The sequence below is a fragment of the Poromitra crassiceps genome (assembly GCF_964638095.1).
Source record: "Poromitra crassiceps genome assembly, chromosome: 1".
Lineage (NCBI taxonomy): Eukaryota > Metazoa > Chordata > Actinopteri > Beryciformes > Melamphaidae > Poromitra > Poromitra crassiceps.
In genome coordinates, this window is record NC_139623.1 from 63,390,010 (window position 1) to 63,407,575 (window position 17,566).

General features: G+C 43.3%; 1 protein-coding gene across 1 annotated transcript in view; it reads right to left on the bottom strand.

The window, feature by feature from the left end:
* The window catches only part of LOC310786409 (lymphocyte cytosolic protein 2-like), a 106,709-nt gene that overhangs the window by 86,675 nt on the left and 2,468 nt on the right, over positions 1-17,566 (bottom strand). The window contains exons 3-4 of the mRNA XM_083647616.1: positions 16,431-16,493; positions 6,057-6,103 (exon numbers count right to left, since the gene is read on the bottom strand). Coding sequence (XP_083503742.1) covers positions 6,057-6,103; positions 16,431-16,493 — 110 coding nt within the window. The remainder of the gene's footprint in view (positions 1-6,056; positions 6,104-16,430; positions 16,494-17,566) is intronic.

Below are 17,566 nucleotides of genomic sequence, written 5' to 3' on the forward strand. Positions count from 1 at the left end.
CTAGCGAGCAGGTAAAACAGACGGTGTTTTGAACAGGAAGTCATAACACAACTGTGTCAAGTGGGCGGGGCTACATACAGTGAATTGGACTACCCTGTACATTGTGGGAGTTCTATAGAAGTCTATTGGACTACCCTGCACGTTGTGGGAGTTCTATATAAGTCTATTGGACTACCCTGTACATTGTGGGAGTTCTATAGAAGTCTATTGGACTACCCTGCACATTGTGGGAGTTCTATAGAAGTCTAATTTGACTACCCTGCACGTTGTGGGAGTGATATTGAAGTCTATTGGACTACCCTGCACATTGTGGGAGTTCTACAGAAGTATATTGGACTACCCTGCAAGTTGTGGGAGTTGTCTAGAAGTCTATTGGACTACCCTGCACATTGTGTGAGTTGTATAGAAGTGTATTGGACTACCCTGCAAGTTGTGGGAGTTCTATAGAAGTCTATTGGACTACCCTGCATGTTGTGGGAGTTCTATAGAGGTCTATTGGACTACCCTGCATGTTGTGGGAGTTCTAGGTGAGACTATTGGACTACCCTGAACCTTTTGGGAGTTCTATAGAAGTCTGTTGAAATACCCTGTACATTGTGGGAGTTCTACAGAAGTCTATTGGACTACCCTGCACATTGTGGGAGTTCTATAGATGTCTATTGGACTACCCTGCATGTTGTGGGAGTTCTATAGAAGTCTATTCACCTTATGTTCCAACACAGGGGTCAGCCAGTTACTTCCTATTGTGTTTACACTTCCACTGACAGTACAGTACTAGCGAGCAGGTAAAACAGACGGTGTTTTGAACAGGAAGTCATAACACAACTGTGTCAAGTGGGCGGGGCTACATACAGTGAATTGGACTACCCTGTACATTGTGGGAGTTCTATAGAAGTCTATTGGACTACCCTGCACGTTGTGGGAGTTCTATATAAGTCTATTGGACTACCCTGTACATTGTGGGAGTTCTATAGAAGTCTATTGGACTACCCTGCATGTTGTGGGAGTTCTATAGAGGTCTATTGGACTACCCTGCATGTTGTGGCAGTTCTAGGTGATACTATTGGACTATCCTGCACGTTTTGGGAGTTCTATAGAAGTCTGTTGAACTACCCTGTACATTGTGGGAGTTCTACAGAAGTCTATTGGACTACCCTGCACATTGTGGGAGTTCTATAGAAGTCTATTGGACTACCCTGCACGTTGTGGGAGTTCTATATAAGTCTATTGGACTACCCTGTACATTGTGGGAGTTCTATAGAAGTTTATTGGACTACCCTGCATGTTGTGGGAGTTCTATAGAAGTCTATTGGACTACCCTGCCTGCACGTTGTGGGAGTTCTATAGAAGTCTAATTTGACTACCCTGCACGTTGTGGGAGTTCTATAAAAGTATATTGGAGCACCCTGCACGTTGTGGGAATTCTATATGAGTCTATTGGACTACCCTGTACATTGTGGGAGTTCTATAGAAGTCTATTGGACTACCCTGAACGTTGTGGGAGTTCCATAGAAGTCTATTGGACTACCCTGCACGTGTCGTGGGGGTTCCATAGAAGTCTATTGGACTACCCTGCACCTTGTGATAGTTCTATAGAAGTCTATTGGACTACCCTGTACATTGTGGGAGTTCCATATAAGTCTATGGGACTACCCTCCACGTTGTGGGAGTTCTATAGAAGTCTATTGGACTACCCTGCACGTTGTGGGAGTTATATAGAAGTCTATTGGACTACCCTGCATGTTGTGGGAGTTATATGGAAGTCTATTGGACTACCCTGCATGTTGTGGGAGTTCTAGATAAGTCTATTGGACTACCCTGCATGTTGTGGGAGTTCTATAGAAGTCTGTTGAACTAGCCTGCACATTGTGGGAGTTCTACAGAGGTCTATTGGACTACCCTGCACATTGTGGGAGTTCTATAGAAGTCTATTGGACTACCCATTGTGGGAGTTCTATAGAAGTCTATTGAACTACCCTGCACATTGTGGGAGTTCTATATAAGTCTATTGGACTACCCTGCATGTTGTGGGAGTTCTAGATAAGTCTATTGGACTACCCTGCACGTTTTGGGAGTTCTATAGAAGTCTGTTGAACTACCCTGCACATTGTGGGAGTTCTATAGATGTCTATTGGACTACCCTGCATGTTGTGGGAGTTCTATATAAGTCTATTGGACTACCCTGTACATTGTGGGAGTTCTATAGAAGTCTATTGGACTACCCTGCATGTTGTGAGAGTTCTATAGAAGTCTATTGGACTACCCTGCACGTTGTGGGAGTTCTATAGAAGTCTAATTTGACTACCCTGCACGTTGTGGGAGTTCTATTGAAGTCTATTGGACTACCCTGCATGTTGTGGGAGTTCTATAGAAGTCTATTGGACTACCCTGCACGCTGTGGGAGTTATATAGAAGTCTATTGGACTACCCTGCATGTTGTGGGAGTTCTAAAGAAGCCTATTGGACTACCCTGCATGTTGTGGGAGTTGTATAGAAGTCTATTGGACTGCCCTGCATGGTGTGGGAGTTCTATAGAAGTCTATTGGACTGCCCTGCATGTTGTGGGAGTTCTAAAAAAGTCTATTGGACTGCCCTGCATGTTGTGGGAGTTCTAAAGAAGCCTATTGGACTACCCTGCATGTTGTGGGAGTTCTAAAGAAGCCTATTGGACTACCCTGCATGTTGTGGGAGTTGTATAGAAGTCTATTGGACTACCCTGCATGTTGTGGGAGTTCTATAGAAGTCTATTGGACTGCCCTGCATGTTGTGGGAGTTCTAAAGAAGTCTATTGGACTGCCCTGCATGTTGTGGGAGTTCTAAAGAAGCCTATTGGACTACCCTGCATGTTGTGGGAGTTCTATAGAAGTCTATTGGACTGCCCTGCATGTTGTGGGAGATCTAAAGAAGTCTATTGGACTACCCTGCATGTTGTGGGAGTTCTATAGAAGTCTATTGGACTGCCCTGCATGTTGTGGGAGTTCTAAAGAAGTCTATTGGACTGCCCTGCAAGTTGAAAAATGACCCAGTTTGTAAAAAAAAAGTGACGTCAAGGGCTCCTGACCAAACGTCAGTGACGAGTTGGGAGAGAAAATGGGTTGTTACCGTTATTGTTATTGTAACAATACATTTTTATATTGTAGTGGTGGTTCGTTTGACATTTTGTCCTTGATTTGGTGTCAGTTGTGGCTATAGTGGAGGTTGCAGTGCCATAAAATGTTTATTATGATGCTTCATTCTAATGCCAAGTTAACTAAATACTGGCACTGCACTCTTGTTTGGAGGATAAATGTTACTTTAAATTTCCTTTATCAGTGGTGCTAAGGTGCATCACGGTTGAATAAAGTACTGTTACTTCAGACACATTGTGTTGAAATATTCCATGGAAATAATCTGTGACATTTTCATTTAAATGTCAGTGTTGTAATCTGTCACTGATTAGATATAAGTCAACTGACTCCACCTACAGTATCCAGTTGATCAAAGTTTTTCCACTCTGTGTTGTCTGCATGGTCGCTCTTTACTGGGAAAAACCCCTCAGCCTCACAGGAAGTGATGCGTTTTATACATTTGTTTGGAATCAAAAGAAGAACTGAACAGTTAGAATGAGCAGCGATAGCCATCGGAGGATCAATCAAAGCCCCCTTACATGTTTCCTCATATTTAGAATGCATTCAGCTATACTGCAGTTACTTGACTCTCCACCACCTAAGCTCAACTCTCTCTCTCGTCCTGTTCTCTGCTCCACATGTCATCCATCTCTTCTATATTTCCTCCTGCATCACTTCCTCCATGGCTCAAGTGCAAATATAAAGAGTTTGCGGTCTCAGTACCACATTTTTCTCTGTCCCCCCCCCCCCCCATTTTCTCCCCAATTGAGTATGAGTACAATCTATCTCTCCTTTCTGTCTCCCTCGTTTATCTCCCTACATCAGGGCTATTCAACTAAATTGTTCAGGGGGCCACATTGTCAGAAACCTAAGGGGCTGGGGGCCGGACCATTCCCCATTATATGTACACTTGACGCGCCACCACAATTTTCAAAACTTGTATTTCACTATATTGCAAAAGTAGCTAAATTTTCGTTTAAAAGTGGTTAATTTCTGTGCAACAAAAGCCGTGTTAAAGCCCCAAAAGTAAACACATTTGAAACAAATCTAAGTATTCTACATGTCAGCCATTTGAAATATACTGTAATTTGGTAAAATCTGACCTCTCTTAGCTACACCCCAGCATTGTAAAAATGTATAGTGCATCAGGAAAGGAAAACAACTGTAAACATTATTTCTTGTTTAGAACCTAGCACAGTATTAAATACTGGGTATCTCATGAAAAACTATTAAAGCAGCTACGAGCAAGATTTTCGATTGTTATTAAACAGTCTAAATTTAATATCGTTGCCTCACATCTTACCTCTAATAGTAGACGAGACCAACGCCGAGTACTCTCGCTTGAACGCAGAGTGAATCAGCCAGTGTTGTCTTGACGATTAGTCTGTCTGCGGGCCGGTGTCATCAGGAAGTGAAATTAAACGGTTTGTGGCAGCCACTTTGGCCATAACCACAAAATTACTAAATTACTTTCAAACAAACTGTTATATAAACGAGAGATGTTCGCGAGAGCAGAAAGTAGCCAGGACAGCTGTTTTGGGTCTGTTGCTATGGCCGTAAAACCATTTCGCTCTGCCTAGCAACTGTTTACAGCTGCCGTAAACCGTTTCGCTCTGCCTAGCAACAGACCCAAAACAAGAAGGATCAAAGGGCTTTCTACTCTCGCAAACATCTCTCGTTATATTCTAACAGTTTGTTTGAAAGTAATTTTGAAATTTTGTGGTTATGGCCGAAGTGGCTGCCGCACACCATTTAATTTCACTTCCTGATCTGCCCCGGCCGCAGACAGACTAATCATCAAGACAACACTGGCCGATTCACTCGGCGTTCAAGCGAGACTACTTGGCGTTGGTCTCGTCTACTATTAGAGGTCAGATGTGAGCCATCGATATTCAATTTAGAATGTTTAATAACAATCGAAAATCTTGCTCGTAGCTGCTTTAATATTGCATCTTTTGTGTTTAGCTACGTCTCACAGCATTGTAACATTGTAGTGCAACAAGAAAGGAAAACTACTGTAAACATTTTAACCATATTTCTTGTTTAGAACCTAGCTAGCTACAGCACGCATCTCCTGAAAAACCATTTATAATGCATCTTTCTTGATTCGCTACATCACAGTGCCATCTCCTGAAAAACATTTATAGTGGATCTGACTTGTTTAGCTCACTTTAGCTAGATCACATCTGAAAAACAACCAGTCGGGTGTAATAAGTACTGTAAATGAGGTTTAATTGTAATTATTTTTTTTTGTTTTTGTTTTTTGTTTTTAGAACTCATCCGCGGGCTGGTCTGACTTGAATGGTGGGCCGGATTCGGCCAGTTGAATAGTTCCGCCAGTTGAATAGCCCTGCTCTACATTATGTGTTCCTCTCTATTTCTCAATGTATTTGTCTGTTTCTCTGTTTTCTCTCTCTCTCTTTCGCTCACTGTCACTCTCTCGCTTTGTCTGCAGCGTTTTACTCTTCATCTTGGGTTAACCCTAACCACTCTTGTTTGATTAGGATCTACGTCTCAACCCATATAACAAGAATAGGTGAAAATACATTTGACACCTCTTTCAGTAGGGCTGGGCAATATGGACAAAATCAAATTACACAATTTTTTTTGACCAAATACCTCAATATGGAATTTTGCTATTGTAGCTATACTTTCACAAAATATTTACCCAATGAGATGTTTTATAAATAATCATCAGTAATGTGGATATAATGACTAAGTGGGTAAAGGCAAAAAATAGAACAGCTAGAACAGTCTGCTAAGTTCAGAAAATGACATACTGTAATGCAGCCAAACCAGGAAAAGACAACACTTTTGCCATATTTACCATATTACGACATCCAAACTCGAAGACGATATCTAGCCTCACATCACAATATCGATATAATATCGATATATTGCCCAGCCCTAATTTTCAGAAATCTGAATCAGCAGGTAGTTAGTACTCACGGAGCGTGGAGTTTGGGGAATTTCTGGAGGTCGTTCTCACTCATATTCTACAAGTGGCAGAAGAAGAAACTTTCAGCAAACGTACATCACATTAGTGCATTTAGTCTGTATCACATTTCACCACAAGCTACATGGCCCCCGAGCTAACAGATACATATAGACATATGGCCAGCGAGCTAACAGATACATATAGACATATGGCCAGCGAGCTAACAGATACATATAGACATATGGCCAGCGAGCTAACAGATACATATAGACATATGGCCAGCGAGCTAACAGCTAGCCTACGCTCATTAGTGAGGCTGTCTGTCTGTGCGTGTGTTCCCTGTTGCTCTGTAGAGACCAGTGCAGGGAGGCGGGGTTGGGCAGCTCCGCACCACAGAGGAGCCACAGTAACGCTCCGGGCCAGACTACTGCCACGTTTGTCTCATGTAGACGCCTGCTGTTGCCTGCTGATCGCTTGGTGCTTGCAGGTTGATTGGCTGTCTTGCTGTATTTGGTCGATTTCAAGATGGCCCCTCCTCTCGTCGCTGCCGTCCACCGCTCGATGCCTTGCAAAGCGTGCTGGGATACCTGGCTATGCGATCCAATACAAAGTGAATGGGCAGCAGCGACAGCCTGCGTCAAACATCGCACAAGTGTGGCCGCACCGTGAGCAGTCACACAGCGCGTTTAAAACTTAGAACGTGATTTCGGCCCAAACCCAGTTACAAACAAATGTGAATATCCTAAATCAGTGGTTCTCAACTGGTGTAGCCTCAGGACCCACTATTTTCCTTGTCATGAAGTCGCGACCCAAATTTCAGATTTTTTTTTAAACCACTCAAATTTATTGCACAAAAAATAGCGTATTAATTTAATACACAATGCCTTCATGCACTGTTAAAAAAAAAAGTGCAACAGAAGTGGAACTAGGGCTAAAAACCAATTGAAATAAGGCAGACTTGAATTACAGGCCTATATGTTTTTAAATTTAAACAAGTCAAACTGGTCATGCTCAGAAAGTCTTATTTGAACTGTATGAAATAAAAGGCAGACTTATCTTGAATTACATGCCTATATGTTTTTAAACAAGTTAATAATAATAATAATAATAATAATAATAATAATAATAATAATAATAATAATAATAATAATAATAATAATAATAATAAAACAAGTTAACCTGGTCATGCTAATCCAGTTTCAATAGTCTGAATTTAACTAATATGAAATAAAAAGGAATCACAGGCAGGCTATATGCTTTTTAGTTAAACTGGTCATAACTTTTAATTAAACTGGGGCCATGCTAATCCAGTTTCAATCATCTGAATTGAACTAAAATTAAATATGAAATGAAAAGGCAGACTTCTCTTGAATTACAGGCAGAGCATATGCTTCAGCTTGTTAAACAAGTAAAACTGGTCAGGCTAATCCAGTTTCAATAATCTGAATTTAACTCAAATGAAATATCAAAAAAAAAAAAAAAAAGTTTCTCAGTGAGTTATAGTTGATTGCCTCACTGAATTATCTGCTAATACCCAATTTTAGCAGCATAATTTGATGTCTTGGCATGGCAAGGCTGTGCTTAATGACATATCCAAAAGGAATTCCTTTTTTTTGGGCCAATGTCCTCTGCACTCTGCGCTGAGTGCGGTGCAGGGAGATTACGGCTGCGCTCCCAGCACAGAGAGGTATTTGCGGAGTGGAAAGTGGAATTCCTTTTGGATATGTCATTAAGCACAGCCTTGCCATGCCAAGACATCAAATTATGCTGCTAAAATTGGGTATTAGCAGATAATTCAGTGAGGCAATCAACTATAACTCACTGAGAAACTTTTATCACATTGCAAAGAGGGAAATGAATTGAGAACACTTGTGGGAAAATGGACATAGGCTATTTACCTTCATAAGCCGGAGGGTCGCTGGCACCACAGACGATCTTTCAATAAGCGCTCTCTGTCCTCGCACGAGTGAGTACACTCTATTACGCATGGAGAGAATTACAGCATATTGCCTCGCGCAAACAGCCATTGCAAGACGGCAATCTGATTGGTTTTGATTGATGTAATGCCCAGCATTGCCTGGCCATGCCTGTGAATAATTCTGGTAGTTAAGACCGCCCAAATCCCGTTTGTGTAAGCATTTTGGGGTGCAGATGATTTTGGCACAGCTCTAATTTGCGTCTGCGACACGAACCTTTCCGCATCCCAGCCGAGAATTGCATCCCCAACATATTTCGGGGCTGTTTTAACTTAGGAATCAGGGAGGTCACGTCTACCAGACAATCATATCACTTTTAAACAGTTACATTTCTGTATAAATCATTACAATATGCTCCTGTGATGTGGGGATGCTGCCGGCGTGGGGGTGCAAAACTCGCCATAACACCTGGCGGACGGCGCAAGGCGGACTGCTATCTTCCGTGACTTAAGGCACGCGCAAACAGGTGCGCAAGCGCTATTAGGGGATAGCGCCTGTCGGCAGATAGAGCCCATATAGACACTTATGGCCACCGAGCTAACAGCTAGCCGACATTCTGCTGTGGTCGTCTTTTTTTCCTGTGGCAATGAGCATGAAGGGGATGTGGTGTGTTGTGTAACAGCCATAACACCCCACATGGGTAACAATTGTTCACAAGTGTCTGAATTTAAATGTGTTCCCCAAATAGTATACATATATACACAGCTGGTGTACTGTGAATTTAATTCATATTGAGCTGATGATGATGCAGCAGCTTTTCTCAATTCTCCATAGTAGAGCTGCCACCCAGCAATGTCATCATCGGAATCACGTGGTTGCAATCAACCTACAGTATACCTACAGTCACCACTCGCAACAGAGGGGGGGGGGGGGGGGGGCTATCCTGTGTGTGGGAAGAGCTGTGATCATCAGACCTCTCTGTGATCATCAGACCTCTCTGTGATCATCAGACCTCTCTGTGATCATCAGACCTCTCTGTGATCATTAAGACCTCTCTGTGATCATCAGACCTCTCTGTGATCATCAGACCTCTCTGTGATCATTAAGACCTCTCTGTGATCATCAGACCTCTCTGTGATCATCAGACCTCTCTGTGATCATTAAGACCTCTCTGTGATCATCAGACCTCTCTGTGATCATCAGACCTCTCTGTGATCATCAGACCTCTCTGTGATCATCAGACCTCTCTGTGATCATTAAGACCTCTCTGTGATCATCAGACCTCTCTGTGATCATTAAGACCTCTCTGTGATCATCAGACCTCTCTGTGATCATCAGACCTCTCTGTGATCATTAAGACCTCTCTGTGATCATCAGACCTCTCTGTGATCATCAGACCTCTCTGTGATCATCAGACCTCTCTGTGATCATCAGACCTCTCTGTGATCACAGACCTCTCTGTGATCATCAGACCTCTCTGTGATCATTAAGACCTCTCTGTGATCATTAAGACCTCTCTGTGATCATCAGACCTCTCTGTGATCATTAAGACCTCTCTGTGATCATTAAGACCTCTCTGTGATCATCAGACCTCTCTGTGATCATTAAGACCTCTCTGTGATCATGAGACCTCTCTGTGATCATCAGACCTCTCTGTGATCATTAAGACCTCTCTGTGATCATCAGACCTCTCTGTGATCATTAAGACCTCTCTGTGATCATTAAGACCTCTCTGTGATCATTAACTCATTCACCGCCAAAGACGTCTTATCAGAAATAGCCATCCACGCCAAAGACGTGTTTGACGTGTTTTTGGTTTTATTAGTGCAGCGCGTGCAGCAAACACTTTCCCAGCCTGTGACACAGACACAGGTCCCTGCCTTCAAAGGGTAGCCGACAGCACGCGATCAAACACATACCGCAGCTGTTTTTTTTAAATGGGGGAGGAGGCAAGAAGACAAAAGCCGTGAGAAACGCTGCCTCTTTGCAGAGTAGGAGAGAGACGCCATTGTGTACGGTTGTGACAGTGTGCTGAGTTGAGTTGAAGTTGAAGTTGAAGAGATTACAGTAGCTAGTAGCCTATAGTCGTCAGTTTAGTTAGCGTTAGTTAGTTGTAGTATAGTCTGTAGTATAGTTTAGTTAGTTAGTTGTAGTAGTCATAGTCTAGTCAGTCATGGTGAAGGCAAAAGGAAAGACCAAACACCGCATCGCCCCTCGGCGCGGCGGTGCCCGAGCTGTTCGCCTTGCTGCTGGCCTTGCTGCTGGGCAGCGGACACTGGATGATATGTTCTTGGTAGTCAAACCCGTGACCACCATCGATCCGGTTCCAGCGCCTGGTCCCAAACCCAAGCCTCCTGTGTCCCAGCCCGAACGAGACGAGACTGAGTCAGAACTTAGTGACGAGGAGGAGATCGGGGGCAACACAACAGACATGATTCCCCAGGAGGAGCCATTTTCCAGGGCGCATTTGCGAGACGAGACGGAGTCAGAACTTAGTGACGAGGAGGAGATCGAGGGCAACACAACAACAGACATGATTCCCCAGGAGGAGCCATTTTCCAGGGCGCATTTGCGCCGTGCAAAGACGCCCCGGGATTACATGGAAAGTGACTTTGACTCTCAGCCATCAAGCTCCCATTCATCTGAAGAGGAGATGGTCACACCGTTGCCAGTTGTCCATGTCGAGGGGGAGGAAGACTGGAATCCAATGCGACAGGACCCTGATGATCGTGGTAAGGAGTAATTTTGTTGTTGATATATGCATATTGTACAGACAGTACCAGTACCAGCTTCACGCACAAAGTCCCAGTGATGATGTCATCAGTGTGTGTGTGTGTGTGTGTGACTACTGACTACACTGTCTCTGCATTCTATGATCGTATAGTTTACTGAGACTAGTACACTACACTGTCTCTGTACTAAATGTGATTATATAGTTTACTGAGACACTACACTGTCTCTCTGTACTAAATGTGATTATATAGTTTACTGAGACACTAGTACACTACACTGTCTCTGTACTAAATGTGATTATATAGTTTACTGAGACACTACACTGTCTCTCTGTACTAAATGTGATTATATAGTTTACTGAGACACTAGTACAATACACTGTCTCTCTGTACTAAATGTGATTATATAGTTTACTGAGGATATATTGCTTTTATTTCAGATGAGGAGCCTGAGGAGCCGATTGTTGCACAACTCAGTGAGCCCACATCAAAGAAAAAACAACCTAGATCAAAAGGTAAGATCTTGTTTCCCTCTTTTGTGTCTTTGTCCAAAATGGCTGATCTACAAGCTCACAATTATACATGTTGTGTGTGTGTTGTAAATTGTATTGTAATGTATGTATTTCTTTATTTACAGGCCGTGGTGCAGATGGAGAGCCAATGGAGGGACAGCAACCCAAGAAGGGGAAAAAGAAAGACACCAAAGGTATGTTCATTTTCCCTCTTTGCCCAATATAGCTGATCTACAAGCTTGTGTGTGTGTGAGTGTGCTATAGTAATGTATTTGTATTTCTATATTTTTATAACACCTATCCTGTATCCAGAGCAGCAATGGTACTGCATGGATGAAGTGCCGTGGGAGCCAGAAGACATCCCGTTCACTGCTGTTCCTGGCCTGCTCAACAGTGCTGCTGCGCTGGAGTCGGACAAGCCGGTCGATTTCCTGGAACTCATCCTGACTGAAGAGCTGCTGCAGTATGTTGTGGACCAGACCAACCTGTATGCACAGCAGACAATTGAGGCTGGCGCAACGAGTGTCAGGCTCGATGCATGGAATCCTGTTGACATTGCTGAACTGAAGGCCTTCCTAGGGCTCCTCTTCCTGACTGGGCTCATTGGAAAGCCTGACCTGGAGAGTTACTGGTCCACGAACGAGGTGCTGGAGACCCCCTATTTTGGAAAGACAATGTCCCGAAACAGGTTCCAGATCATACTGCGTTTCCTGCATTTTACTGACAACACAGCAGTGAGAAACAATGATGACAGGTTGCATAAAGTCCGCCCAGTCTTAGACATGCTAGTGAACAAGTTCCAGGAACTCTACCAGCCAGGCCAGAACATCTCAATAGATGAAGGAACTTTACTGTGGAGAGGCAGATTGAGCTTCAAAGTTTTTAACCCACAGAAACCTGTGCGTTACGGGATCAAAAGTTATGTGTTATGTGAGTCCCAGACAGGATTTTGTTATAATTTGATGCCTTATTGTGGAGACGGTAAATCTCTTGTAGATACAGTGTGTGGTCTCCTGTTGGGGCTGGAACAGCAGGGCTACAAACTGTACATGGATAACTTTTATAATTCTGTAAACATGTGTGATATCCTGCTAGATCTGGGGACACATGTATGTGGCACACTGCGAAAGCATAGAGGAGAACCACCAGCTGTACACCATGCTGAGAAGGCCACCCTGCAACCAGGGGGCAGAATTGCCTTCCACACTGACCGGGTTCTGTGCTTGGCATGGCGGGACACAAATGTTGTGAGAATGGTATCCACATTTCACCAGAACGAGATGAGACAGGTCTTGACGTGGAAGAAAGGTGTGAGGGGGAAGGTGGTGAAGGAGAAGCCTGTCTCTGTGGTAGAGTACAACCAGTCTATGAACGGTGTTGATAGGCTGGATCAAATGATTTCGTACTACCCGTTCATCAGGAAGTCGTATAAATGGACAACTAAATTTGTTCTGTACATGTTCCAAATCTGCCTCCACAACGCTTTCGTCCTATACAGAGCTAAAAACCCACAGGGCACAGTACAGACCATGTATGCATTCCAGGAGAGTCTGATACAGGCGTGGACCACTGCCACAAAGCTCCATAGAGTTCCCTACGCTGACCGTCCGAGTAGGCTGTCTGCCAACCTGGCAAAGCATTTCCCTGTCAGGAATGACCCCACCCCCAAAAATGACAACCCAGCTAAGAAATGCAAGGTGTGTCTGGGCAACAAAAAGAGAAAGGAGACACGTTTCCAGTGCCACTTCTGCCGCATCCCCTTGTGCAGGGTCCCCTGCTTTGAGGTCTACCATGACACCCTGAACTATAAAGAGTAAATTCCCCTCAGTGGTAGAACGAACTCCCCACTGAGGTCAGGACGGCCGAATCCCTGCCCATCTTTTTTTTCAACTTTTTATTAGTTTTCAGTGAGTCCACCTTTTGGAAAAAAAACTCGCCTTTTCAAGCTCCACTTGAGTCCCTCCTGAACTAACCCTTTTGATGTAGCATCTTTCCCCCCCCTCTCCACCCCAAACCCCCTCCCCCCATCTAGCATCTTCCCCCCCTTCTTCACCCCAAACCGCCCCCCCCCCCAAAAAAAACAAACAAACAAAACAAAAAACAAAAAACATTGATGTTACTCTACTGCTTGCTGCAAGGGTGTATCTGTGTAGATGATGTTCCACAGTTGATTCCACTAATGTTGACAGAATGTGACATTGTAAGTCGCTTTGGATAAAAGTGTGCTAAATGACGAAATGTAATCTAAAGAGACACACATGGGCCCCGCGCACACACATTCACGCTAACTCACACTGAGTAAACTGCATTGTTGAATGTAAAAAAAGCACTTCATGTGTATATATATATATATTTTTTTTTTTGTCATTTTGATGTAGCATCTTTCCCCCCCCCTCTCCACCCCAAACCCCCTCCCCCCATCTAGCATCTTCCCCCCCTTCTTCACCCCAAACCGCCCCCCCCTCCAAAAAAAACAAAAACAAAAAAACAAAAAAAAAACATTGATGTTACTCTACTGCTTGCTGCAAGGGTGTATCTGTGTACATGATGTTCCACAGTTGATTCCACTAATGTTGACAGAATGTGACATTGTAAGTCGCTTTGGATAAAAGTGTGCTAAATGACGAAATGTAATCTAAAGAGACACACATGGGCCCCGCGCACACACATTCACGCTCACTCACACTGAGTAAACTGCATTGTTGAATGTAAAAAAAGCACTTCATGTGTATATATATATATATTATTTTTTTTGTCATTTGTATCATAACGAATAGTATTTACATGTCTGATGTCAATACAGTTCAAAATAAAAGAATTGAGAGCGAGATCTGCCTGAGATTGTCTTCTTTACAAAAAGGCGTTTTTCTCCTATTTGCCTTCTCAAAGAGACCTTTTGGGTGAAAACAGGGTGTATATAAATGGATATAAGTAGAGTACAGAACATGCTAAAAGCTCACTTTTTTTTCCTGGTGAACCCAGAGACGTACATCTTCATTTTGAGGTATTGCAAATCACTCTGGTGCTAATAGATAATTTACTGTGGGTCTTGAAAGATGACCAACAATTATGAAAATCTTTGGCCTGTGCTAAATATTGGCAGTCCTAAACTGGCCATGAATGAGTTAAGACCTCTCTGTGATCATCAGACCTCTCTGTGATCATTAAGACCTCTCTGTGATCATCAGACCTCTCTGTGATCATCAGACCTCTCTGTGATCACAGACCTCTCTGTGATCATCAGACCTCTCTGTGATCATTAAGACCTCTCTGTGATCATCAGACCTCTCTGTGATCATCAGACCTCTCTGTGATCATCAGACCTCTCTGTGATCATCAGACCTCTCTGTGATCATCAGACCTCTCTGGATGACAAGTGAGTATAGAGCAAACCATACATCAGTCATAACAAATGCTTTGGGATTCAACACTCCACCAGAAGGTGGACGGTGGTCAATCAGTCAGAGAGACAGACAGACAGACAGCAGGACAGACAGACAGACAGACAGACAGGCAGAGACAGACAGGCAGACAGCAGGAAAGACAGACAGACAGACAGACAGACAGACAGACAGACAGACAGCAGGACAGACAGACAGACAGACAGGCAGACTGACAGACAGCAGGACAGACAGACAGACAGGCAGACAGACAGACAGAAAGGCAGCAGGTCAGACAGACAGACAGCAGGACAGACAGACAGACAGACAGACAGACAGACAGACAGAAAGACAGCAGGACAGACAGACAGACAGGCAGACAGACAGACAGACAGACAGCAGAACAGACAGACAGACAGACAGACAGACAGCAGGACAGACAGACAGACAGACAGCAATAATACATTGGCACTTAATCACAAAGGAGATGAGATGGATGAGTTAGAAAACACTTCTGCAGAAATCCAACCATCAGATTTGGTTGAAATTGAAGATGAAATTGAAGAAAATTTGAAAAATAACCTAGTTTGAGATTATATAACCCCCACCCACAAAAACTAAGTAACTTTTACTCTGAGAACATTTAAAAAAAATACTTTCTTACTTTTTTAAGTATATTTTTTTAAACCAGTAATTTTACTTCTACATTATGTAATTTCTTTTTTCTTTTTGGTTTTTCACATTTCCCCCATGTTCTCTCCTCAATTGTACTTGGCCAATTCCCCCTGCTGTCCCGGTCGTTGCTCCACCCCTCTGCTGATCTGGGGAGAGTTGTAGACTAGCACATGCTTCCTCCATTACATGTGCAGTCGCCAGCCACTTCTTTTCACCTGACAGCGAGGAGTTTCACCAGCAGGACGTAGCACGTGGGAGGATCAGGCTCACCCGCAGGCAGGGCCAATTGTGTCTGTAGGAACGTCTGACCAAGCTGGAAGTACCGCTGCCGGGGACTGAACCCAGGTCTCCGCGGTGGTAGGCGAGGGTATAGTGATTATTATTATTTTCTTGTTTGTGTAAACTGTGTTTTGGAGACAACCTTTCAAACAGGACACCTAAAAGTGATTATACTTGAGGACGTTCTTTACTGTAATCATGGGACCATCATACATATAAATAGACATTCCCCCCAGTTCCCCTCCCCCCCGAACAGGTGCCCCGACCGACCAGAGGAGGCACTAGTGCAGTGACCAGGACGCATGCCCTTAATCCGGCTTCCCACCCACAGACAGTCAATTGTGCCTGTATGGACGCCCCCGACCAAGCTGGAGGCAACACGGGGGCTCGAACCTGCAACCCTCGTGTTGGTAGGCAGGCAACAGCAAATGTATTTTCTAACCTAATAGTCATTGTGAATGCAATTCCTTCAAAGCATCAAATTTATTTAATATTGGCATATAATTAATTATGAATTTGAAATAAATTTCCACATGCTCATACTGTAGCCTTCTTCTCATCTCTCTCACCTGACTCGGTGGGGGCGACTAGAGAATAAAGATCACTTGTCAGTAATGTCAATGAAACCACTAGTTAGTCAAATCAAAGGTCTATGTTGCAAACAGAATGGGCATTTTTCTATTTTGTGGCCATCTACAATGATGTGAATCCATTTGAAGAAACATTGTGTTTTTTTTCCTGAATAATATTTCAGCTAGAAGAAATCTCCATATCCATCTGATTAATTGTGCTTTCCCAAATAACATTCGGATTCCGGTACATCCCTATTTCAGACACTGGATGACGACGTTCAGGTAAAGACTAATGTGAGGTGAATGCAGACAGACTTACCACAAACCTGGAACCATTCATGGAGTATTTAATCACCACTTTGTCACAGCCAGACAGGTTCATCTGGAGAGAGACAGAAAGGACAGTTAGTGTCTAATATGGAGTGGACGCACTGTACAGCACTAGTGTAACATGTTTATTATGGGTGGTCCAGTGGGAATTGAACCCCTGACCCTGGCAGTGTTAGTGCCTTGATCTGGCTACTGAGATCCACAGAGCCACAGTTTGTTTGTTCAGACTCAAAAGGCATTCACCGTTACTGTGTTCAGGTGGTCACATTAACAGTCGACATCTGTGAATCTAAACAACTTTCTGCCAAATCCAGAAACTACACAACTATGATTCAACCTGCTGATGTCACGATTCAACCTGCTGATGTCACGATTCAACCTGCTGATGTCACGATTCAACCTGCTGATGTCACGATTCAACCTGCTGATGTCACGATTCAACCTGTGCTGATGTCACGATTCAACCTACTGATGTCACGATTCAACCTGCTGATGTCACGATTCAACCTGCTGATGTCACGATTCACAAAGATGTGAAGGGCAAGACGAGCATGAGCAGGGCAAATGTACTACTTCAAAGTCGATATTCACATTTTAATATAAAATATATAAACCTGCCTATCATGTAACAATCTCCTTCTTTAAAACAAAAATAACCTCTCTGATTCTACAAATACTACTTATTCCTATGTCCTACTAAAGACTTAGCTGATGAAGACAGATATATAGATATCTCTCCTGTTAGACCCACATGGAAAAGATCACAGCTACCAACGTTCTCTGTTCTAAAGTGGTACTCGGGAACATTTACTCTTAAGTACAGTAGATTTTCACACCAGTACTTTTACTTCTACTGCAGTAAAATATCAGTATGGTAACAGTAGCCTACTTCTACTTGAGGAGGATGGTTTAGTAGCCTACTCTTTCTCTCCCCCGCTGAATGCTCTGGAGTGGACCTCTGATGCTCTCACACCCTTTAGAACTTTTTCTGGATTATTGTATTTGGCTGAAATATTGGATCATTTGAACATTTATTGAAATGAAACCATGTGAGCTTTAGAGGGGAAAATTACTATTTGATGCAACTATTAACAATTCATAGACATCTGAAATGTGACCCCGACT